The following is a 25,111-nucleotide window of genomic DNA, read 5'->3' on the forward strand; positions in this document are numbered from 1 at the left end:
TGATGTAATATCCACTTGCATATTTTTACGTCCATAAGATTACACAACCAAGTTAAATACTGCACCCATCCATGGTATCAAAGGAACAAAGCTAAGAAGCACAGATAAAGACACAGAACACCGGATACAGCAATTCTGAAAAAATGGTGACAAGGGAAAAATATGTTTGTGTATTTTCATTGGTAATTAGTTGTTAGTCATATGACCCAAAACTAATAGTACACTATGTATTCTTACTTTTCTCTTTTAAAACATAATTTAAACAAGGATTTTATCGGGTTAAAGTTTTTTTAGTCGTCGATCTTACCTTATAGTTCCCAACTATCATAATTTAACTGCTGAAATAAGTATTCGATATTGTCAAGCCGACTCAAGCGAGATCCCCTACCATGTCCCCACCGTGGCTAACATGAGACACGCATGTCCCTCATGGGTCCCCAATGTGTCCCCTTACTAAAACTAATACCACTAATTGGATGCCACCTGGCATGAGCCAAATGCATCCCCACGTGTCTCTGGCGTGTTGCGTATTCTTGGAGTGTCTTACATAGATACGGGGACTAGTTAGTCATGTGATGCTTCAGAGGCGCACAGAAAGGGAAGCTAAAATACACACGAGTGAAAAGACATCAATGAGCTTTCTCCATACTAACCAACTTCACAAGTTGTGTCTTCGATTGTTAGCACCATATATCAATTTATCACAAGAAGACCAAAACCCATCCTAGGAACAGAATTAAAAAAAAGAACCAATACCATGTCACGACAACCCCATCTACATTCAATCTTCTATAATGATTCTCACCAACTTCATTGAGTTCATCACCTCCCCATCCTCTCTTGAAACACATATTGCCCTTGGTCTTCTGTCTGATTCAAAGAATGTAAAACGTTGCCCACCTAATTGCCCTAATCTAGGACCTAGCCATGAACATCTAATGAATAATCAGTAAAATCTAAAACCAAAGAACATTAGCAACAAATTTAATCACTTTCACGCTAAAAAGTACAAGTTTGTGCATGGAAATTTCTTCACCCTAAAATCGCTTTGTATAAAACGCGTCTTTAAATTAACTAAACAGAACTCGCACAAGTCAATATTACGACAGAAAACACATCTCTTACAAGTTACAAAAATAATCTTTCCTCTTGAGTTTGTTTTTTGAGAGATCAATACACATCTTCTTCTAGTATTCCAAAAATATCCAATTTATTCACAATGCAAATCAAGAAATTGCAACATAACGGCAACAAAGTCCCGGGCTCAACATTGGGCACTAAATCAACCCAACAAGGATTAATAAGATCAACAAAAGTTAGAAATAACATCCAGAATTAGACCTTTTCCTTTAGTATCAAAAAAATAAGCAAGTCATCCTATGGTAAGTTTATAAATTTCATCCTAATCACCACTGGTCTAGGATTCTGTAACTTCGGCTACCAAAGCCAGTAGAAATAGGAGCTAAAGTACCATCCGGAATTGGATCAATGTTTGATCTTTATAACATTGGGTAAAAAACCCAGTTCAGATAGGAAATCAACAAACAAGGCGTAACCATTAGCATTGGTAAGAGCTAAAATTACCATCCAAAATTGGAACTTTTGCCCTCAGTATCTCAGGAGTAAGTACCTTCATAACAATCACAACAACCTCTCAGTTTGTATATAACTTCGTGCAACAACCCACTTTAGCTAAGAAACCAACCCAACAACACATACCAATAAACATCAAAATAAGAGCTATAAATCCCATCAAAATTCGGGTCAATACTCAAATCTCTGCAACACTGGGTACATACCCAGTTCAGATAACAAATCATCAAAAAATTGCGTAACAATTAACATCAGTAAAAGCTAGAAATAGCATCCAAAATTGGACATTTCCCTGAAGTATCTCAGAAGTAAGAAAATCCTCATAATCATGACAAGTTCTCGGTTTACGACCCACTTCAGATAAGAAACCAACCCAACAAAGCATAGCAATTAACATCAAAACAAGAGCTACAGAGATCCCAACAAAAATTGGGTCAGTACTCAATCTCTATAACATTGGGTACCAAGCCCAGTTCAGACAATAAACCAGCTAAACAAATAAAAGCTTGAAGTACCATTCCAAAACTGTATCAATGCTTACACAATCTCCATGACGCTCTTGACCTTGGGCGCGTAGAGCGAGTACACGACGGCCTGCCTGGTGGCGACCTCCAACTGGGTCTTCCCATCGGAGTAGGCGGCGGCAATTACTGTTGGGTCGGATAGGTCTTTGTTGTGACGAAAGGCGTCGATGGTCCGACGCTTGGCGTACTCCCTGATGTTGTAGTCGGCGAACTTGCGGGATGTGCGGAGGAGGGAGCGGAAGAGTGAGAGAACCTCAGAGCGCCCTGGCGGTGGCACGAGTGACGCCATTGGAAAGAGAGAGCGTAAAATTTGTAGGAGTTCTTGCGGAGGGTTTCGCCAGAATTTCAAGTGAAAGCTACAGTGTAGAGAGTCCAGAGACCAAAGAGAATTGAAAATGGGGGTCTCAAATTTTTTGCCACAAAAAGAAAAGAGTTAAATTATGGTGGCCGCTATTTGCAGCCAAATTTGGGTTACTCTCAGCCGATTGCTACCTACAAACCACCATCTTATAAGGATTTACTATTTGCAACCAAAAAAATATCCCTGAACTTCCCTTTTTGCCCTTGTATAAAGAATACATACAACCCAACAATCAAATATCCCAACACCTCTTTTTTTCTTCCCGTTCGTTCCTTTTCTGACCTGGGTCTTCAACTCCCCACCCCCCACCGTTTCTTCTCTGGTCCACAACGCCACCACCCACCCACCCACCATTACCGCCAGGTCCGGTACCACCCACCCCACAGTGCCGTCTCTCTCTCTCTCTCTCTCTCTCTCTCTCTCTCTCCCGTTTCTTCTTCTCTTCCCTTTGTGACCACCACAACACCACTCCCACCACACCACAACAACAACACTACTTTGAGGTGAAGGAGGTGTGAGAAGGAAGTACAACACGCCGGCATCACCAGCAATTTCGAAGTTGAACATCGGTAAAATTTTGAATCTTGTTATTACGCGATTTTTTTTTATTTCCGTTTGATTTTTTTCTTGATAAACCCACGAGCGTACTGCTATTTCGTGTATCTATTTCATGTATTTTGAATATAATCGAACATCAGAGTCCGATTGTTTGACACGATTTTGGATATTAAAGTCTAATTATTTGCCCCCTATTCGGATTTTAAGATCTGAAATTTATTACCTCATTCAAATTTTAGTATCTGATTGGCCGATTGGCCCTTGTGTATTACAGCAGTAGCTAAATTTGTTCGTATAGCTCATTCGGAATGTAATATCTGAATTTTTTTGCCTCATTCGGATTTTAATATCTGAAATATTTGGCCCCATTCGGACTTTAAATTTTACCCGAGTTGTGTATGTATTTTACCCCAATTCTGTAATCAGTCTCTGTAAGTTTTTCACTCTAAACGTTTTCATCATATAATGTGAACCGATTAGATAATGACACAAACCATTGACATTGTCCAGGAATGATTGACAAAATTTTTGGATTTTAATATGTAGCTGAATTTGTAAGGTAATATCATTCGGAATTTAATATCTGAAATGTTTTGCCTCATTCGGATTTTAATATCCAAAGTATTTTACCCCATTCGGACATTAGAGTCCGATTTGTTCACTCTATTTCAGTCATTAGAATCCGATTGTGAAAACCCATAAACATTCATAACATTACCCCACTCGTAGTTCTTTCTTCCCCATTGAAAAAGAATAGGAAAACCCTAGTTTGGCATGAAGAACTTGAAGTAATCTCTTGGAGTTTGACATGTAATCTGAAAATTTCTCTTCTTGTGGTAAGAAATCTTCCTTAAACTACAAGTATTGATGAATATGTGCATATAGAATCAACCTACATGGAAGAGATTTAAGAATTAGGGTTCTATAGTGCTTACATGGTGATTTTATACCTAATTCATCTTAAATTCTCAAATATTGTTAATTTGTATGGATAATATGATTTTGATCATGGAAACCCAAGATTGATGCATGTTAGTTGGTATATAGATGGATTATGAGCATGAACTTGTAGAATTTTGAAGTTGCTTACTGCTATTGATGTGAAGACATAAATTTGGGCAACATCCAAAGCTGTATTTTTCATCAAATTTGTTATACTTAGACAAGTTTATTGGTTATGGGTCCTTTCGAGTCTTAAAGATTATTAAGTTGATGTTGTTTTGGCAATGGAATCATCGAAAAATATGAAATACACGATTTGTAATGAATATTCGATCACGACTGCTCTGCCGAAAAATTGTGTTTCCTGCACAGAATTTCTGACTTTGAGATTGAATTTGACTTGGTTCTCTTGCTTATAAATTTTTAGAAAAAATCAAGGATGAACTTTGATGTGTTATTATGAGTTATACCAAATCCCAGGTCATTTGGGTGTATACTTTGATCTTGGCAGATTTTATAAGTTGGTGTGACACTGCTGGAAATACTTTGACCACAGCATGTGGTCTGAGTTTGTGGAATTAATTGAGCGACCTAAAGAGGTCGTATTATTCTAATGTTTTGAGTAGTTGTTGTTCTATATATCTAATTTGATCTTATAAATTTGCGGTTTTTAATTTTGTACGGATTAGTCTTTAAAAATACAACTTTGAGTCTTCTATTTGGGAGGGACATGCATTTCATGCATTCATATGTTGGTTTGTGCAAGTAAACTTGATTTTTTCTTTTCGTAAAGGTGATTTGGTGATATCAATTGTGTACTAGGTGTTAACGAGGTTCCAAGGTCATCTGAGATACGTAGGCTGTGAGCGACGTGTTGGTGAATCTTTTGTGTAGAAGTTAGAGATGGAGTTTTCTTGACACTTGGCTCCTATCAAGTAACCTCTTGCTGCGATTTTTGCTCCGTCACTACAACATCTGTGACATGTTTCTCAGCATCCATTGTGTGATCTTCCGACTTCAAATCGTGGTGTATTGATGGGTCAACTATTTCTTGTTTATCAATGGAGGGAAATGAAGCAATCGAGATTTCCATTGACAATGTAGGAGGAAGAGGAGAGGAGGAAGATAGGCAGACTTGGCTGCCGGTGGAAGGGGCCTGGTGGTGGGTGATGGCAGCTGGGGATGAAAATGGAGGAGTTTGAATGGGGGAGGGAGGAGACGTTCTGGGAGGGAGGGAGGGAAATCAAGGAGATGATTTTTTGTGGTTGTATGTAATGAGTTATGTAATATTCTTAAAGGGTAGAATGGTCAAATAACATGAGGTTTAAGAGGTATAATGGTCAAACTGCATGAGGGCATTTTTGTCCGTAATTGATAAAAATTTTAATTGGCTGCAAGTAGCAAGAACTACGCTGCAAATAGCGACCAACTAAATTATTTTGTGCGAAATGATAGACAAAAGGTTTGGTAGAACGAGCGATGCTATCAATACAATTTAAAACATCTCAGACTCCAAACACAATTGCATTCGGTGTCGTATGATAAACATAGGTCCACGTATATCGAATGGTTCCGAATGCAATTGTGTTTGGCGTTGTAATGTAAGCTTTTTGTTGATAGAATTAAATGAACACCTTTCAATAGGCAAATGATTTTGGCACTCCAACTTTTTATAATGGCACTCTAAAATTTGTCTTTTAGTGTTCAAATTATACATAACAAGGTACACTAAAAGATAAATTTTGGAGTGCCATCATCAAAAATTGGAGTGCCAAAATCTTTTTCCCTTTCAATATTACTATGAATTTATGATAAAGTAATTTGTCTGACCGTGACACCTCGTGATGTGTTGACATAGCTCAGAGTTCCACTCATGGTCGGCTGGGTATGCACGATGAGATCCGAAGTTGAGTTGGCCAAAAAATTTGCACTGCCAACTTGACTTCGATCCCCACCTTGTGTACACACGACCTGCCCCTTAGTGGAACAGTGACATCATGTCAACGCGCTACATGCCGTCACAGCTACACAAAATTTTAAAAATTAAAATTAATTTTTAGCTTCCGACAATAGTCATTTGTCACATTTTATTACAATTACTTCAATGGTGTTGATGCTAGGCAATATCTTTCTTCCCACAATAAAGTAGTATTACTTGCTTACTACTTATTAAACCACTGAAATCCAAGTCAAAGGACTATAAAAGTGCAAAGAACGAAATATGCAATTTCAGATATCTAGGACTTCCTCAACATGTTTCTCCCAACTCCTCTGGATAATATGCTTTCAAATATCCATTGAACTTAAGATTTTTTTGTTTCAGTAGTAATTTTAAAGCCGAACAAAACTGTTTAGCAAAAATTAATCTGAAGTTGAGTTGTTTTGGCTTTGGTGGCTGAAATCCGAGTGGAAAAGCTGGATGTAATTTAAAATCGTAACGACCCTAAAATGGTTTTGACTAATAAAGTGGCAAGACTTTAGTAATATGGCATTGCTTCCTTTAAATTTTTAATTCATTGATCAAAATTTCATATAGCTCTAAACTAAATATGACTAAGAGAAGTTGATACTATTACCTTTTTAGCTTATGTTTCTTAGATTAAGGAGGCTAACTGATACTAAATGTGATAAAGTACTAAATTAGGACAGAAGAGTAACAAAAGGGGCTATAATTGTAGCACTAAATAATACTAGATTAAGGGAGCAAAGTGTAGAGTTTTTTTAGATGAATGGGGTAAAATGAAAAAGGGTGATAGTTTAAGAGGTAATAGTTTCACTAAACTTTTTCTAAAAATTATGGTTTCGTCCTCATTTGAATTTTTTCCACGTTTGTTAGTTTTGCGAATAACTTTTATGACTTTTTGATTTGTCTCAGTGAGACGAATCGGAAAAGTAAATTATTTTTATTTTTATCCAAATTGTAAGGACCCATAATTTTAGAAATCATTAAAAGAGTTTATTCAATATTATAAATGAGGAAAACATGAAATTTGTTGAGTTTATTTGATTTAGGGTTAATATAAAAGGATTGTTAGTGGAGGGAGTGTAAGTGTAATTAATGTGTGTGCTAGTATATATATAGGTGTGTGTTTGTGTGTGTAGGGGATTAAAATCCCAACTCCTTCCTCTCTCTCATCTCCCAATCTCTCACTCTCTCCCTCGGCACCTCTCTCTCCCTCTTGCTCTCACACTTTAATCCACTAATACAATTTCAACCCTCCATCAATCAACCTCCTAACCTTCACCTTTTCGTGTATTGGAGCTCGTATTGCATTCGTAGGAGCTCGGTGGTTCGTATTTGGCTCGGTGTTGATTTGGAGGTCGAGGCCCGATCTCTCTTCGTGTTTGCTCTCCAACCTCGAGGTAGGGATTTCTTGCTCTAGTTATATGTTTATGAGTTGATTTTGCCCCATAATCGTGCCTTGAATCATTGGTAGTAGTGTTGTGTTCTTCCTTGAAAATATGCAGAAAAATATGCTCGAACTGAGCTGTTATCGACACCATTTGTATTGTTATCAATACATTTGTGTTCCAAAAATCAGAAAATCACTTGTTATCGATACCTTTGGTCCTTGTTATTGATACCCTTGTCTGGAACACTTTTTGGTGAAATGGTATCGATACCATTGTGCTAGGGCTACGACTTCAACTTGCCCGTATGATCTACGACAAGCACTTGTTGAAGTGCATAGGACTTTGAGGGGACCGGAGGCTGCTGAAGCGAGCATAGCAGGCCCTAGTTCGGATCGTTACTCGAGTCGTTACACTACGTGTTGGCGCCGTGACTATACTTGAGACTTATCTTTTCCATGACTTGTTTTTGATGGACTTTATGACCTTGTATTTATTTTGGACACTTTATGGTCATGGTTTATGGACTAATTTCCGTGGTGGAATGACTTTTGTTTTATTGCGGATAACTATTAGCATATTTTGTGATAATTGGATACAGTGAAAATATGAATGCTAAGTAGGGCACCAAAACGTAAATTTTATGGTTTGAATCATTCTTGATACTTTTCTAGCCACAAATAATTCGGTAGACAATACTTGTATGTGAAAATTTAGATTTAAATGAGGAGTGTCGTACGAACGGACAATGCTCTAGACAAACATAGAACACTACCAAAAAAAATGGTTTGCCTAAATTTCATATTTTACAATAAAATTCTACGAACTCAAATTTTACATAAAAGTCCTTTGAGCCAACTTAGTTTAGTTCGATTATGTCCGTCGTTACCACATCGTTCCCCACTATGTTTTTAAACTTTTTGATCTTGTCACAATATTGTGTATCCCATCCATCCGCGAATGAGTAGTGATGTATATACCAATTCCTTGCAATAGGCGGGATGGGGGAATTTGGTCGCAAATGAACCGTTACAAAGTGATCGCTGTAAACATGTCCGAGCGCAATCAAATGTCGACTCTCAGGGGGAAGGGGCGGATATTGGGAAAGAACACATTTTACGAGGAATAAATTTTTTACAAATATATATTTTCATGTTGGCACATTATACGAGGAAGAATTACATCCCATTTTAACCAATAATAAATAAGTGCGTTGATTTTCAAACTCCCCTTTTAATATCCACTCTTTTTTGTCTATTACAGTCCATTCATTCGGAAAAAATTAATTTCGGAAATAAATATTCGAAATCTATAACTAGATTTGGACTTTAATTTCTGATTTATGTACCAGTACTTAGAATTTTAATTTTTCAGGTTTCTCTATCACTCGGTACTTTTGTCGTCCATTGTATACGATTTTGATAGACGTTACGTTCTCAAGATCTTGAACCTTCAAATGGGTTAGGATTTCTCTGGGTTTCACCAAAGCAACTGACAAATCAACCACCGTGCTAGTCTGCTCTGCTGACAACCTCCCGGCATACGAATGACCCTCCAAGTACACCACTGGAGGATGGTTGTGAGTGCCATTGTAGATATAGATAGTCCAACCATCATTGTCCTTTACAGCTTTCAATTCAAATGGGTATTTACATTTTTTGGTGCCTATGGACTGCACTCTCTTCTTCACAGCTACCTCCTTCCCATCAACCTTCTTCACAAATGGCCTATACTTACCGCTTCTTTCACATGAAAACCTCATCCAAGGTGTGCGATTCTTAATACATTTCTCAAAACCCTTAATCACAAAGATAAACCCGTGTTGTTTACTAGTGTATGTTATCCAATCTACCAATGCTTCATCGGATGAAAAAACCTACACACACATGAAAAAAATTATAGCCCGTAATATAAAATTGCACATGATAAATGCTCTATCAAAAAACACTCACCGTCTCCGTTGTAAAATACTCTGTATAATCGTATGGAGGACGAGTGGAAGTAGTTATAGTCGATGACACTACATAACTATCAAGTGTTGAAATGTCACCCTGTAACACCCAAAGGCAAACCAGGTAAGTGCCGGATTCTCTACAGTTTCATTCAGATATTAATATCTAATGGAGGATTTTGAATGTGAGGAGGGAGGAGACGTGGTCTGGGGAGGGAAGGAAATCAGGAGTATGTGGTTGTATGTAATGGGGTAAAATGGTCAAATAGCATGAGGTCTTAGGGATATCATGGTCAAATTGCACAGGGGCATTTTTGTCCGTAATTGATAAAAGTTTTAAACGGCTGCGAGTAGCAAAAATTACGCTGCAAATAGCAGCGCCCTTCTCAAAAGATGAAGGGAAATTACGCCAGGAAAGGGCACAAGCTTTAACTGCCTCAATCACCTGCTGCACCACCATAGCTGAATCAACATCAGCACGCTTGAAAATCCTTGAATTCCGATCCTTCCAAATATAGTTTATAGCAGCAGCAAGACAAAGCTTATAGATGGAAGACCGCAGCGAGTACTTGCTCATACTCATCCCCCGCACAAGCTCAGAGGATAAATCTGAAGTTGAGGAAGTGAATCCACATTTAAGACAAATCTCATGCCATACAGATGCAGCAAAAGGGCAATGAAAGAAAAGGTGATTATGCGATTCAGACCCATCAATACACAACACACACCTGCATTCAGCAAGAACACCCCAAGTACACAACCTGTCTTTGGTAGAAAGTCTCTGAAGAATAGCCTACCATTGAATAAACGACCATCTAGGGACAAACTTACGATGCCAAACCATCCCACTCCATGCCACCTCAGAAGCCGTACTTCTAAGTAGGCTTGGCAATTGGACCCGCCCTGCCCTGCCCCAATCTGCCCATCTCGAACGGGGCGGGTTTTTGACCTCAATTTCGGTTATAGGATCGGGATCGGGGTAAAAAATCTAAAACCCGGCCGGATTCGGGGTGAAAGTGAAAATAGCCCGCCCCTAGACCCGCTCCGAAATGTATTTATATATAAAATTATTCTTTTATTACTAATCTAATTATCATTATACTAAATTTTTTATATTTTTATCATTTTTCTAAAAAACCCTTCGAATTTTACCTTTATATTTCACCATTATACTAAAATATCACTTTATTTATAATTATTTTGTTTTTAGGTTAATACTTTTTTTTTAATTTCTTACGGTGCGGGGCTGGTAAACCCGTTCCCCAATCAGGGCAGGAATGGGGGTACCAAATAATATCCGGTCGGGGCGGGGTCGGGGCCGTGTAATAATTTTCGGGTCAGGTACACAAAAACCCGCCCTGCCCCGTTGCCATTCCTACTTCTAAGGGCCATCCAAGCTGATTTAGCAGAGTAAGATTCATTTGGAGTTTTACACACCTAGGGGTTGCCCCAGTGGTAAGGGCGAATGACTAACTTTGAGAGTACTCCCCTTGGTCAGGAGTTCGATTCCCCACCGAATGAGTACCCTGATAGTAAGTGGGGAGCCGTGACTGGTGTGGCCGCACTAGTTGCCCCGAGGTTTGGGGTGCGCAGTCGGGTCCAATTGTGGCTTGGTTGTAGGGCTATTCCTTGGTTATTAAAAAAAAAAAGATTCATTTGGAGTTAAGGTCCAAATGACCTATCTACTTTATCAACTGCAGGTAAGAGGTTCCCAGCAGTCCCATTAATGATTTCTCTAATAACTACAGATCTGCTCCTTGGCCATTTCCATCTGCCTGCATCAATAATGGAACTAACCTTTGCATTGAGAGAACTCCCAAAGTTGAAAGCAAATTTTTCCCCCAATTTCTGAAAGAGAGGACTTTAGTATGCCAGTTATCCCACCATAGAAATGTTACCTAACCATTGCCAACAATAGTTTGAATGAATTGTTGGCCCTCACGTCTAAGGCCAAATATTTTCCTCATTGTCCAGGAGGAATCTGCTGGAATATGTATGGAGCAAAAGCATTTAGATCTGATAATGAAGGTATGGATCCATTTCACCCATAGGATGCCCTCCTTTTTGCAAATGGCCCGAAGGTGCCTTAACATGGCAGCCTTATTCCATTCCTTGAGCCTCTTGAAACCAAGACCTCCCTCAAGTTTAAGCTGCAACCTTAATCCTTGGTGTTAGTGAATTGTCCTTGATAAGTGTGAAGCAAAGTCCCGAATTGCCTTCGATAAAAGTAATTGCGGTGTACAAGTGTTGGACACCCCTCACCTCAATAGCTAGCTTTTGGTTGAGTTACCAAGACCGTGTCAAACAGGATCAGCTGGAGTACCCGGAAATGGGGGTGTATTTTCCTGGCCTCCAAGTAGAGAGGGTTAAGAAATGGGAAGGAAATGAATTGCCTGAGTAGGAGGAACACCAAGTAAGATCAAAGAAACTAACACACGAAAGTACGGTCACTGGTGCCTAATCTGAGCTCTCCGTCTTAGAAGAGAGTGTGGTTCTATTGGGCAACGTTTAACTGAGAGGGCACCCGCACCTTAATATTAGCTTTTTGGGATGAGCTCTATCGAAAATCATGACATGTGCATGGATATATGTCTCTATATGTATAGCATAGATGTTTGTATGTATCTGTATTGATGCACGAATGGTGAATACTGGAATGGCTGTTTGGTCGTGAAAGAATGAAGGCAACTTAAATATCTATATACGTGGTAATGTAGTTTTAGTTTTGAAACAAATCAGAGCATAGAAGACGAGTCCTGCTTGTAGGAAAGAAAATGAGATATTTCTGCAAAACGACATGCAGGGCTGGGGCCAGGGACCTTTCCGCTCCTCTCTTCCTCTTTGCCTGCTTGGTGTGATAATTGAGGGATTCTAAGATCTCATATGAGAGATGAGACTACTTCTGTTCTCCTCTCTTCTACTTTCTGCTTTGTTATTAACTTGCTACCGGTTCCTGATAATCACTTTTTCAGCGTTGAAAAAGGTCATACTGAAAAGCCAATGCTTCCCTGCATCAAAGTTTTTGTCCTGGCAACCGAAAAATCACAGAAGGATTACAACATTTTGGTGCTTTTTTTTCTATTATCAACTACGAGGTCTTGAAAATATCTCACTCATATAAGGATGTTTCAATATGTGGTTGCTCTGAAACTGTAAATCCATTCTGCATTTGTAAGTCTCTTGTTTTGGTATCAATGGGTTTCTTGGAGACGTGTCTGTCTTGGTGTGTAAAAACTGCTTAGAGAACACATTAGTTGTATAATGCGTCCCCTATCTAGAGATGCGGGTTTTTATTTTCTTATTGAGGATTATTAATTATGTTGTGGTTCGTTACAGTATGGTTCTTGACTTTATTAATTACGTATGACTGGCAGTTCCGACTATGAAAGCTATGAGAAGGATGGTTACGAATCTGCAATTTGATCTTTTGAAGTATGTCATGATTTTGATGGTGAAAGCAGCAGCAGGGGCATCAAATCTTGCCAGAGCAATATCTGTGTAAGACTCCTTGCTGAAGTCATGTTGCATCTCAGAACCTACATTACGTGGTTCCGCCATTTTGGGTGAAGCACCCTTGTTGAGACAAAACGATACCGATGTTGGTGTGGAATACGTACTGGACATGACAATTCAAAACTGACACAGCGTTTCTACATATTCATCACCTACGGGTTACGTGGGCTAGTTTTTCCTGTAGTGGCCTGAGAAGTTAGGGTGTGTTCTAAGTGTTGGGATTTTGGGCTAAGTCAAGCAAGAGAAGTCCATTATGCTTCATTGGCTGACAACTTATTAAAGAGTTTTAACTTTGAAGCCTTAATTAGACTATCCAGTATCCATGCTTTGGCAAGTTTATAACTCCTGTTGATATGGAAGAACATACTAATAATATTGAAATTTGGATCCATGTTTGCGTATGAGCAATTTCTAGGTTTTACCTATCCGACCCTTGCCTGGACCTGATGCCCTCACTCGTCCATGTAACATAGTTCAAAAATATCAACTTAGAATGCTTTGAACCACGCACAATGAGTAAATCTGAAATTCGTTTCTTTTGTTTTTCTCTTTTTTTATTTGTTTTTTTATTTGCATTGTTTTATTTTCGCTTGTCAATTGGGTCCGTCCTTGGTTTGTAATATGACAATCCACCTTGGCTGAGGATTAATCTCTTCTAAAAGAGTCCAACTTGAGAACCAAAACAGTCATATCATGCTTCATATACCCATTGAATTTCTTGATTTCACATGGAAAGCTGATATAGTTGTTTTCTGAAACTCAAGTGAGAGTTGTACAGTTCAGTTTGATCAACGGGGCTCATTCTACATAATCAGTGATCCCTGGGCAAAGCTGTTACGCTCGTACCGGAGCTCGGATGGAATGGTGGGTAGGTTCCTAGCTCAACAGAGGAAGGATCCCCTTGGTTCATTTGGCTGATATTTGCATTCATTGACTAACTGGACTTTTAATGAGGCTAGCGCCTTTATCAGCCAAACTTGGAGAAAGTCGTACCTCATACTTATTTCTGCAGTTGATAACATTTTATCGGATCCAAAGTTTTTGCTGACACAGCAGTTTTATTCTATCGATCGTTCCATTCAGTTGTTCGGTGTTTATGAAGGTTGCTGAAGACATAGATGTCCTGAAAGCTGCATGTTTCGATGATGTGAATGTCTCAAATCGACATGGCTTATTCCAGCGAACAAATGGGTTGTTATACAGATGTGCACAAGTTGGTAATGCAGGTGCTCAGTATGTGCTAGCAAAGGTAAAAATTTTGTGCATCAGCTGACTTCCTGTTTAGCTTTAACTGTGATAGACTGATAGCAATATTTGTCTTTGGTAAGTGTCCGTCCTGGCTTGCTAATGTCATTCTCTTGTCTATAGTGACACATTATTCTCCTAATATTTGATTTTGACATGACACTTTATTCTCCTCTCTATAGTGGGTATTTGTGACATGACTGTCATGACACAAACTGGACACGAAGTAGGAGGGTTAGGTTTGGCTATTACTTGGAGCTTGATAGAGACATGATGCGAATAAAATGAATGTTAAATAGGTCAGATCTTTGTCAAAGCCATGAAACCCGTGGTTGACTGTTTAAACCTTAAGGGCTTGGTGCTGCAGTTCATGGAGTCAACTCAACTATAAGCTATCTTATGGCACAATTGTTATTGTTTTTGGATGTGTTTTGTTCTTTTTATTGGATCTCGTGTTGAATATAATGTAGCTATTTATGGAGATTGAGACATGTATTTGACTATTGGTGTGGTGTTTTCAACTTCTACTTGTGTGGATTACTCCTGAATTTTTTGAGGTTTCATTACTGCCATTGTCGATGTGGATAAAGATGTGTCTATAGTTTTCAGAAAAAAGCCATGTTTTAAACGTGTTGTGAGGTATGTATGCATGCTGACACATTTAGAAATAACCTGGGTTGTTGTCAATATAGTTGACAGGATTCTGCTCCTTATTTAATTTTCATTCTCCATTCTTAAATATAAAAAAAAGATAGTGTACTCCTTTTGTTCTTAAAATGTTTTTGGCTCCTTGTTCTTTACTTCTGACCAGATTGTACTGTTGAGCTCTTCTCGGTTGTTGGATATGGAAAATGAAGGTGCAATTTTGTCTAGTGATTGTAGCCTGATAAGAAAGTCATGTTGTGGCAAAATTCCAATGGATGATGCTTTAGTGGCTTCCTTTATGTTGTCCCATTTTTCCCCTGACCAAGGATGTAGTACAACAGTTTCGTCCCAAACCTTGGTCCACTCTCAACTTGTGAGGAAGTTCTTGTTGCATTGTAGCGCCCATGACTTGGCCCAGATGCATTTTCATTTGCAGTCTTATATTGACTATTTAGTCAAACCTTGACTCCAGGGGTTCATATCTCCTCCATTTGATTGATCGAATGTGTGAAGGGAATCGTGTGAGAGTTACCAAAGATGTGATTTGGAACTCTACAAAAACAATCTTGCAAGTTGAAATCAAACGTGTGTACGAGCGATCAAGGCAAGGCAAGGGAGGTATTCTGTGGGTAGGGAGCCTCCTTGCTTTTAACCGGCCAGCGGACAGAGGATTTTACTTGCATAAATATGAGGAACCATCAGATCTCTTTTCCTGCGTAGAACATTTCGATGAGGACAATGGAGTTGTAGCCTCACAGTTTGAAGAATGCCGCAACAATACACTAGCTTGTTTCGATAATGTTTTCCCTTGAATTTGTCTAAATATGTGGCAGCACTTGCCTTGCTTTTGAATAAGTAGAACAGGTTTGAAGACCGAATTTCTGTCTTAACTGTTTTGAGAAATTTGGAGCTCCTGATTACGTGCTTAATTTTTTGTATCCTCGTAGTCAACAGGATTTTAGTTCTGTGTTTGTTTTTTTGTTTGTGTGCCGATAGAACACTTGCTTTCTTGTAGACAAAGAAATGAAAATAAAATGGTAAACCAAAAGAGAAAGGAGAAAGAAAACGAGGAAGAGTAAAGAGAAGTGTATGGAGAAATTGGTTTTCCTGAACTATTTTTCTTTTCTTCTCAAATCAAGAACAAAACATAGAAACATTATGATCATTTCCCTTCCAGTTCCTTTTGTTTATTCCATAACTTTGCACACCCTAATTCTTTACTAAAATCCCATCTTCTATCCAAAGTAAAGAAAAATACTAAAAACAAAACTTGTAGGTTTTTCTTAAGTGCCAAAAAGTGGAAACCTGAACAAAAACTTCAATGCCTCGTCAATGAGTGAGCTCCAAACCAACTGCTAAACCCCAACCATCTAAACCCATCACCCATGGCTTGCCTATGGTAGATCCTTCACTGCAATGTTTGGATCCTTACAAGTAAGCAAATTTTATTTGAGAGTTTGTCTCTTCTATTTGAACGTCTCTCCCTTCGAACAATTTGCATGTAGCCCCTTTATTTGTTTTTCTAATTAGCAGTTGTCGTTCATGTTGGTGCACAAGAAATGATTATGTTGATCTAGTTTGCTTCAGCCCTCATGTATGTATAGTCTACTGTTTTGGTTCCTAAATGTCGTTGAAAGTCTGCAGTACAGAGTGATTGCTCACAATCTTTGTTGGACATACCACATGAACGATTTTGGTCAAGGAGGTTTGTATAGTGTACTGTTTTCAACATTCATTCAAGAAACATATGTGATCTTAGAAATTTTGGTTTTGGCAGTTAAAAATATATTTACATTTCTTGAAGGTTAGGAACTTAATGACAAAACAGTGAAAATTTTGTGAACATGCCCTTTTGCCCATTGCCGGTCTGTCTCCACTGTTGCCGCCGCCTCCTCCTGCTCCACCCTCCCCTTTTCTAAAGCCACTACTTCACCTTCTCCCTTTCACTTCTGCAGGCCCCTCCCCTCTTTTGTAACTGCCAGAGCCACTTCTCTCCTCTCACTATCCTCGTCATTGATTAGAAACCAAACAAATACAAGATAGTCGCGAACTAACGTATGTGGGCCCCGCTTAATAATATAAAGCACCATGCTGGGCACTTAGGTAAGGATAGGGATGTGTTAGTTGGTCATCTATCAAGCATGCACAGTTGTATTTTGAGTTTACCACAGAACTGCCTGAAACTCTCATGTTCTATGTGAAATTCTCTATAGCACCTCTTGTACACCATTTTTACCTAGAAAATGAAGAAAAAGTACTGAGAAAGGAGAATACTATTAGGTTCCCCGTGCCCTTGAATTGAGAAGTGGATGAATCTGACCGCAACTGACCACCGTACCCGAGTCTGTTTAACATAGGGTGGGAACATAGAATTAGAAGGTTCCTCAATGTCATTGATAGTCTACAGTACCTAGTGATTGCTCACAGTCTTAATAGGACATGCCACATGAATGATTTTTGGTCAAGGAGATTCGTAAGCCTACGAGTACCTTCAAGAAAAGTATGTGATTTCAGAAATTTGGTTGTGTCAGTTAAATTTATATTTCTTGAAAGGTCTTTTGGGTAGGGACATGGAACTTCATGATAAACCAGTCAAAATTTTGGGCACATGCCCTTTTGCCCAAATTTCGACGGTTGCCTCCTCCTCCCTTTCTAAAGCCACTATTTCACCTTCTCCCCTTCACTGCTGCAGGCCCCCTCACCCTCTCCCGCAACTTCCAGACCCCCCTTCCCTCCTGTTACTATTCTCATCATTGATTAGAAACCCAACAAATACAAGATAGTTGTGAACTAACGTATATGAGCTCTGCTTAATATGTAAAGCACCTATGTTGGACACTAAAATATTTTCTATGAATGAAGTTTACAGATTGTTCAAAAAGAAAAGGTAAGGATAAGGATATATCTGCTATGTTTAGTTGGTTATTTACTGAGCAACCATGGAACTATGCCTGGAATTTTGACGTTATATGGGAAATGCTCTATAGCACCTCCCAAACACCATCTTACCATGAAATTGAACAAAAGATTAAGGAATGTGAATGCTATAATCTGAACCTTGCTTGTAAGAGGGGAAATATGTAGCTTTTCCACACTGTTTCATGATGGCAGCGACCAGGGCCCTTCCTGCTCCTCCTTCTGTGCCTGCTTGTGTGAGGATCAGGGAATTTTGAGAGACTATATTTTTTTCTTATTATTCTCTCTTCTAGATTTGCATTCTTATTGCGGTTGAGGTCGAGATTAGAAATGGAAATTAACTCGTGTGACCTGGTTCCTATGTAGCACAGTATAGACAAGGACACAGGATTTCTAAAACAATAGGGACACGGATATAGCCGGGGACATGACAACATATTGCACTTGTAACCCAAAATACTTGAAGCAATACACATTTACCCCCAACAAATTTAAAAAATTGCAGATTCAACCCCTGCCATGTTCCCATATATGTCCCCGCTGTGTCCTCCCGTATCCCTGCCATGTCCCCCCTCAAGAAGAAAATATTTCAATTTAATGGACACGCACATGGCGTGCCCCATACATGTTTTGTTGTGTCCCATGCGTAAGGCAAGGATATGACAACTTCTAGGAGTGTCGGTGCTTCATAGCCTAGTTACAAAGCTCATATGACGACTTTGGTTAATGACATTGGAGGTGATTCGAGGCAGAAAATGAAAACCAAATTTGGGTTTGAGGCCTTAATTGAGCTTTATAATTTGACTACCGTGGAATCCCATTCATAGTTCCAATAGTTACCTATGTTTGTTAAACTCGTTTAGGCATTAGGTTCTAGATACAAAACTCCTCCCATTTGCGCTGCCTCAAAAATAGGCTCCTCTGCAAACACCATTTCCTTGTTCAAGTATGTGTGTCTCTTTGAAATTGATTTCATAGACATGCATTTATTGCAATTTAATCTCATTATTGCCTTGGTCTCTCTCTCTCTCTCTCTCTCATGCATATATGTAAATGATCAATACAGATATTGTTATATATATGTATATGCATATCTAAATACATTACTCTTTTTGCATGTCGCTTTTCCTTTAGAGGTAAAAGCAATGATGTCTTTTTATGTAATCTCTTTGATAAGATGAGGTTGAGCTTGAATGGGATTAGGCAAGGCAGGTTTCTGCGAGTTGGGAGGCAGTGGCACTGCTTTGTGGACAAGGCAGGGTTGGATCCTTAAATGGAGTGGGTCCGGAGAGAGTATCCTAGTTCCATACCTGACTTTCTGACATCCCTAGTCTGGTTGAACGGGTGAATTCTAGCTTCATCACTGGCATCATAATATGGGTAGCGAGTGCTTTTCACATGCAATAGATTGTTGACAGCGTGTGCTTTGCACGTGCATTTGGGCTAGTTTCCTTCCATAAAACAATACATTGTAGTATTGCTATCTTTTCATTTATTGTAAGCAATAATTGATGGACAATAGAAGTGTTCTACATTGGTACATTATTTCATTGTCAATAAGCATTGCTTTATCGAGTTAGGTAGAGATGCAAATTGGCATTTAGGTTAATTTCCTTATGAATTGCTCTACCGTGTTTTAGAACTTCAGTGTCTACAAGCATTGATTGATGGAAATTGATTAGGCATTTTAACCTAAATATTAGTGTTCCTATTTCAGCTTGTAATATCAGCATTGCATTTGTCGTGTATATGTTAATAATATGGCTTTGCATGTGTAATTCCTCTCTCTCTCTCTCTCTCTCTCTCTCTCTCTCTCTCCTTTTTAAAATTTTTTTTTTTTTAATGGTTTCCTTTTCTCTATTCCTACGAAGGTATCAAATGGTATTGGCATGGTAGCTGGGCAAGGGTTGCGGTGGCATCGTTGTTAGGTTTGAGAAAGAAATTAGAAATTGAAATTTAAGCCTTGTGACCTAGTTCCAAACTGTCATGAGGCGTTTTGGTTCCAAGGGTAGAGGATGAGAACATGATTTGGGTTGGGCCTTGATTAAGCTATATTACATAAACACTATTAACTTTAGTGATATTTCCAAAAGGATCCCAATTCCCAATTATATAAGCTCAGGTGTTAGGGTAGTTTCTATACACAGTTCCTCCCCTCTCCGCCTCCTCCTCTCTTGGCTCCATTGTTGACGATATCTTCTCCAAATCCAGGCATGTTTGCTTCTTTTCAATAAATTTCATAGTTATGCGCATATGTTAGGGAAATCTCATTACTGCCATCTCTCTCGATCTCATTTGTCCTCTGAGGGAAAAGCTCGGACATCTCGATTTCTTATCTCAATTCAAGCTGGAGGCGAGCCAGTATGGGGATAAGTTAGGCGGGGTTTCTTAAGTAGGGAGGCACCACTTTGTGGACAAGGCAAGGCTGGGATATCAGATGGAGTTGGGTCTGGATGGGGAAGCCTTGTCCCATCCCTGATCTAGTTGAATGCCTCCCATCAGCGGATATACCTTTTCTTATTTTTGTTTATTAAGTGTTTCCTTTCGCAAAACTATATTATACTGCTCATACGTCAATATCCTTGGGTGATTTAGATTTAGGTATTTGAAGGATTTGGCAATTAAGATTTGCAAGAGAAATAACTTAGAAAATCTAACAAGCTATTGTAGGATTCTTTGTTGGCTAATTTTTTTTTGCATTTCTTGGAACTCCTACTTTAGCTTCTCACTTTATCAATTAGTGGGTGGTTAGGTGAGATACCAAGTACAAAAGTTTGACTGAGATTTTCCTTGCGCTTCACCAGGGAAGTTATGTGCATTACCATTTGTTGTTGGCTAGTTGATTGATTTTGGCTTTAGTTTTATGCTACAATACCATCAGAGGTTAAGTTTTTTAATACTAACACAGGTCCATTGTTTGTACAAGCTACAAGATTCTATTTGCCTAATGTGAAAGGTCTGACTGGTTCCTGTTTTGCAATGTCACCACCAAAAACGAGGGAAATGTAGGGCCGTGGTATGGAGATTGTTTTATTGTTCATTGTTCACTTGCTTGGTCATCCAACTGCAGGAAATAGATAGGTACAACCACAGGATCACATGAGTTAGGAGGAGAGAGGAAATTTGGCCTATGCACTTTGCGGGCATAGTAAATGAGGCTTGCTTGTAGGAGGGGAAATAGGAAACTTTTCCAGGCTGCTTGTGTGAAAAATCGAGGAATCCCGATACTCAATAGCAGACTATTTTTTGTTCTCCTCGTTCTCTCTTCTTGTTTTTGCTTTCTTATTGACCTGCATCCAGATCCTACTTATGAGTAGCTTTTTTCAGCACTCAAAAGGCCACAGTGTTAAGCACAACCCTTAAACCATGAGCACAAGTTTCGGATTATTTGTTTTGTGTAGCGAATGCAAGGACCTTGAAGGGTATGTTGCTTTATTTCCGTGTATTTCAAATTTGGTCGCTCTGAAACTTTGAATCCATTTGGTTAAAATGGATTAGTATTCTCTTCCTTGAGCATCAATGAGGTCTCTTGGCAATGTGTTTTTGTTGGTGACCCTATATAAATTGCTTTGGAGGGCACAGTAGATCTATCCCTTATCTAGATTATTCAATTTATGATAATTTTTTTTAATTGCAACTTATTGACCATGTTGGGGTTCGTTACACTGATTTCTTTGCCTTTGATAATCATATATTAGTGGCAGTTTGAACTGTGCAAGCAATACAAAGGATGATCACAGATCTACATGTTGATCTTTTGAAGTGTATCATGATTTTGATGGTGAAATCCTCTGACGGGGCAACAAATCTTGCAAGAGCAATATCTGTGTAAGACTCCTGTGTGAATTAATTGTCAACTTAGATTGCTATGAACTGTCGGAGTTTGTCCCACATCGGTTAATATCTCTTCCAAAACTAGTAAATGAGCCTAGGTGGCCTCTCCACTCATTGCCAATTGGTTTTGAGTTGGATGCTTTAACATGAACCATACGAAATCAGTCTCAAAATCTTTCATCTTCTTTTCTTTTCTTCTGTTTTGTGCTCTTAAATTAGTTACCTTTTGGCTAATTATGTGACAACCAGCCCTGAGTTGGCTTTACTGAGTATTGATCTCATATGAAATATTCCAAAGAGAATTGTTCTATCTCATGAGACACAATTGTCAAAGCCACTGCAGTCATGTTGTGGTTTAGATGTACCATGGAATCCCTCAAGTGGTGGTTTTATGTACCTAATTAAGGGTCTTGCTAACCGCTGCCCAAATGGCATTGGTTAAACCTTGAGGACTAATAATGCCGAACATACACTTCACATGTTCCACTAAACTTCTAGCGTATTTTATTACAATTTTTGCTATTTTCAACAAATTTTAAGAGATATACTGAAGTTGCCTGACCACCTATTGGCCAGTGCTTAGCATTTACCATAATAAAAATGTTGTTTCAAAACCTTCTTGGAACTTAAAGTGAAGTTGACAGTCGGTTTTGTTTGGTTCATTTGTCTCAGTATTACATTAAAAATGTTGACTTTTAATGGCCTCTATGTTGATAACAACCTTTCTTTACTCTTCCGAAGTTTATGCGTAACTGTCATCTTCATTGGTATCCATTCAGTTGTTCAGTGTTTTCGAAGGTTGCTGATGACGCTGATGTCCTGAAAGCTGTATGTTTCCAAGGCGTTAGTGTTTATAATCGTGGTGGGTTATTCCAACAGACTAATGGGTTGTTACACAGATGTGCTCAAGTTGGCAATGCAGCTGCTCAGTATTTGCTAGCAAAGGTAATGATTTTGTGCATCAGCTTATCTTATGTTTGATATTAATTGTTGTCACTCTATTCTTATTTGGCAATGGTGTTGACGTTCTCTAAAATGATTGTCTTTTCAATAGAGATGACATGATTTTCCACATAGTTAAATTGAAGGGATAATATTTTCGACATGACACAATAACAGGACACAAACTGGACAAGTAGTAAGGTGGGCGCTAGTTCCCGAAATGAACTTGGAAGTGTCGTAACTCGATGAAACAAAGTAAACAGGTCGGATTACTGTCAACCTGGGTAACCCGTATTTGACAAGGTTAACGCGTTCGAATTGGTTGCTTTCATGTCCATTATCAGAAGGCACGTTGGTTTGCTGTATAAAGCTACTCAAAGATTAAGACCTATGTAAATAGTTGCATGGTGTTTCTCACCTTCTACTTTTTTGGTGAATTTTTCTCATCAATATTCCCATTATGGATGTAAATGAGGATATGGGTTCATTCTCATTAACAGGTTAAATAGTTGTACATAATAAAAGCGAATGTAATAAATAGTGCGATACAGGTCGTACTGGGGTTGTCAACTTGTGTCATACCCCTTTTTTTTAACCTTATCAACATTCTTCCTATCATTTAAGCAACAAAAGACATTCTATTCAAGAAACAAACTTTTAATTTTTTTTTTCATCTAGTGGCTGAATAGTTTTTGTTTCCCAAGAACTGATACGAAACAGTTGTGGGAAATGAAATTCCAGTGTTTCCAATGGGTTACATCATTGAGACACTTAAAGAAAACAAAGAAACATTCCAAAACAAAAGTTGTGTCAACATAAAGTTGAATTCTATTTGACATTACGTAAGAATTTCTGTTCGATTAATAAGGTTTACTTTATTTCTTCTATACTTTTTTTTTGGTGAATTAGTAGTGAATCACTCTATAGATCTCGATATGTTCGTTTAGATAGGTTCATGTTCCTAAAACATTCATGGTATTTTCAATTTCCTTCTCTCTTTTGAAATGTGTTGGAAACATTTTTGAACATGTTTCAGTGTCAATGCTTGCTGAACCAACACACACAAATGAAATTGTGATCCTTGATTATACTACTTCTACCCTTTAAATGTCCTTGCCTTAGCTGCTTGTTTTCTCTACTTCTTTAGGTAATACTCATGAGCTCTTCTCAGTTGTTGGCCACCGTAATGAAAGTAGGGCATACTTCTTCTGGTAGTCGAAGGGTAATATTAACAGAATGTCTTCACAAAATGCCACGAGATGATGCCCAAGCGGCCAATTTTATGGCCCTTTTTGCCCCTGACCAAGCATGCAGTACCAAAAATTCGAGCCAAACCTTGCTTCACTCAGAACTTGTGAGGAATTTCTTGTGTCAATGCAGTGCCCACGAGGCCACTCTGATGCATTTGCATTTGAATGATTACATCGATTGTTTCAGTGAACGTGGCTCCAGGGGCAACTTTGTTCTGCACTATCTCATCAACAAAATGTGTCATTACGGTCATCGTGTCAGAGCATTAGACGATGAAACTTTGGAGGATAAGAGAGAAATGAAAGAAGTGTTCATGGAAAACATGGAACGTCTAACAGCATGGAAAAAATCAAGGCAAAGCAACCAAGGTGTTGTCCCGGGAGGAAACCTCGAGGACTATGTACAGCCTCCCGAGGAAGAATGGTACTTGCGTTCGAATCGTGTATTTGCCCACCAAACTTATGTTTCTATTGAAGAATTGCCGTTCGAGAGCTTGGATGTTCTCTCGGAGTTTGAAGACAGCCGCATCAGTGCACTAGCTTGTTTTTGTCATGTTTTCTCTTGAATGTGTCTCTAAGTTTATGGCAATTATTGCCTTGCATTTGAAGAACTACAAATACTTGCAACCCTTTTCTATCTTACCTGCTTTGTAAAGGGGCTCTCTCTCTCTCTCTCTCTCTCTCTCTCTCTCTCAACCACAACTAGCGGCATCTCCTCCACGGCCACCGTCGATAACTTTCTGGGATCCCCAAGAGTCATTTCATGGGATCATAAACACATTACAGCCATAGGGTGTCCAGTTATTCACGTTTTTGCTTGAAACAGTTGATTTTACTAAGAATCTTATCTAGCCTGGAGATCTGTTGCCACGGATGGTTAACGGGTTTTGGTAATTGCTGGGCACGCTTGGTGGTGTTGGGTGTTGTGATTTGTTTTAGGGAATTCGAATCGATGAGAAGGGTGTTATACCAAATTGGGGTATTGATTGTGGTTATTAGTGAGAATACCAAAAAATTAGTGATGGGTTTGACGGTAGCAGTGGTTATCAATTTCTGAGTATACACGAAAGTCCTTTTTTGACTCTCTTTAGCCCTATGTCTCTTATTCCTAGGGGGTCTTCCTCCACTAGTAAGATTTTTCGGAAAACTCTATTTATTATGGTGTGGATGGCGGTCTATATTTTTTGATTTTAATAGGACTTCTTACAAGCGTTCTTTCTATCTACTATCATCTAAAAATAATCAAGTTATTAATGATTGGATGAAACCAAGAAATAACGCCGTACATGCGAAATTATCATAGATCTCCTTTAAGATCAATGAATTCCATCGAATTGAGTATGATTGTATGTGTAATAGCATCTACTATACCAGGAATATCAATGAACTCGATTATTTCAATTGCTTAGGATGCCCTTTTAGCTTCTCGGGTCTATTTCTTAGTTCAAGATCAGTCTTACTAACTGGAATCATAGAATTAGTAGAA

General features: G+C 38.7%; 2 protein-coding genes across 7 annotated transcripts; one reads left to right on the forward strand and one right to left on the reverse strand.

The window, feature by feature from the left end:
* Nucleotides 1–1,861: 1,861 nt before the first annotated feature.
* LOC131298470 (uncharacterized) lies at nucleotides 1,862–2,553 on the reverse strand. Its single transcript, XM_058323950.1, has one exon. It carries the CDS (start codon nucleotides 2,404–2,406, stop codon nucleotides 2,131–2,133), a length of 276 nt encoding a protein of 91 aa, XP_058179933.1. The 5' UTR covers nucleotides 2,407–2,553; the 3' UTR covers nucleotides 1,862–2,130.
* A 7,280-nt stretch (nucleotides 2,554–9,833) lies between these two features.
* On the forward strand, nucleotides 9,834–24,280 carry LOC131298035 (uncharacterized). Of its 6 annotated transcripts, XM_058323299.1 has the most exons (8): nucleotides 10,934–12,346; nucleotides 12,655–12,778; nucleotides 13,877–14,042; nucleotides 14,850–15,056; nucleotides 15,156–15,312; nucleotides 21,304–21,427; nucleotides 22,213–22,378; nucleotides 23,523–24,280. In XM_058323299.1, exons 6-8 carry the CDS (start codon nucleotides 21,330–21,332, stop codon nucleotides 24,189–24,191), a joined length of 933 nt encoding a protein of 310 aa, XP_058179282.1. In that variant the 5' UTR covers nucleotides 10,934–12,346; nucleotides 12,655–12,778; nucleotides 13,877–14,042; nucleotides 14,850–15,056; nucleotides 15,156–15,312; nucleotides 21,304–21,329; the 3' UTR covers nucleotides 24,192–24,280. The 6 variants fall into 6 exon arrangements, with proteins under 6 accessions (XP_058179285.1, XP_058179283.1, XP_058179287.1 ...); XM_058323300.1 differs by lacking the exons at nucleotides 14,850–15,056; nucleotides 15,156–15,312 and adding an exon at nucleotides 9,865–9,968 and having other exon boundaries at nucleotides 11,029–12,346; XM_058323302.1 differs by lacking the exons at nucleotides 10,934–12,346; nucleotides 14,850–15,056; nucleotides 15,156–15,312 and adding an exon at nucleotides 9,834–9,968.
* The last annotated feature ends 831 nt before the right edge of the window (nucleotides 24,281–25,111 follow it).

This window comes from Rhododendron vialii, chromosome 8a (genome assembly GCF_030253575.1).
Source record: "Rhododendron vialii isolate Sample 1 chromosome 8a, ASM3025357v1".
In the NCBI taxonomy this organism is placed as follows: Eukaryota; Viridiplantae; Streptophyta; class Magnoliopsida; order Ericales; family Ericaceae; genus Rhododendron; species Rhododendron vialii.

What these genes read in the sequence shown, in the direction of transcription:
- LOC131298470 (XM_058323950.1), bottom strand. Translation starts at nt 2,406, where the DNA reads ATGGCGTCACTCGTGCCACCGCCAGGGCGCTCTGAGGTTCTCTCACTC.
- LOC131298035 (XM_058323302.1), top strand. Translation starts at nt 21,330, where the DNA reads ATGATCACAGATCTACATGTTGATCTTTTGAAGTGTATCATGATTTTG. An exon ending in CTTGCAAGAGCAATATCTGT is followed by an intron (nt 21,428 to 22,212) that starts GTAAGACTCCTG and finishes GTATCCATTCAG; the next exon opens with TTGTTCAGTGTTTTCGAAGG. An exon ending in CTCAGTATTTGCTAGCAAAG is followed by an intron (nt 22,379 to 23,522) that starts GTAATGATTTTG and finishes CTACTTCTTTAG; the next exon opens with GTAATACTCATGAGCTCTTC.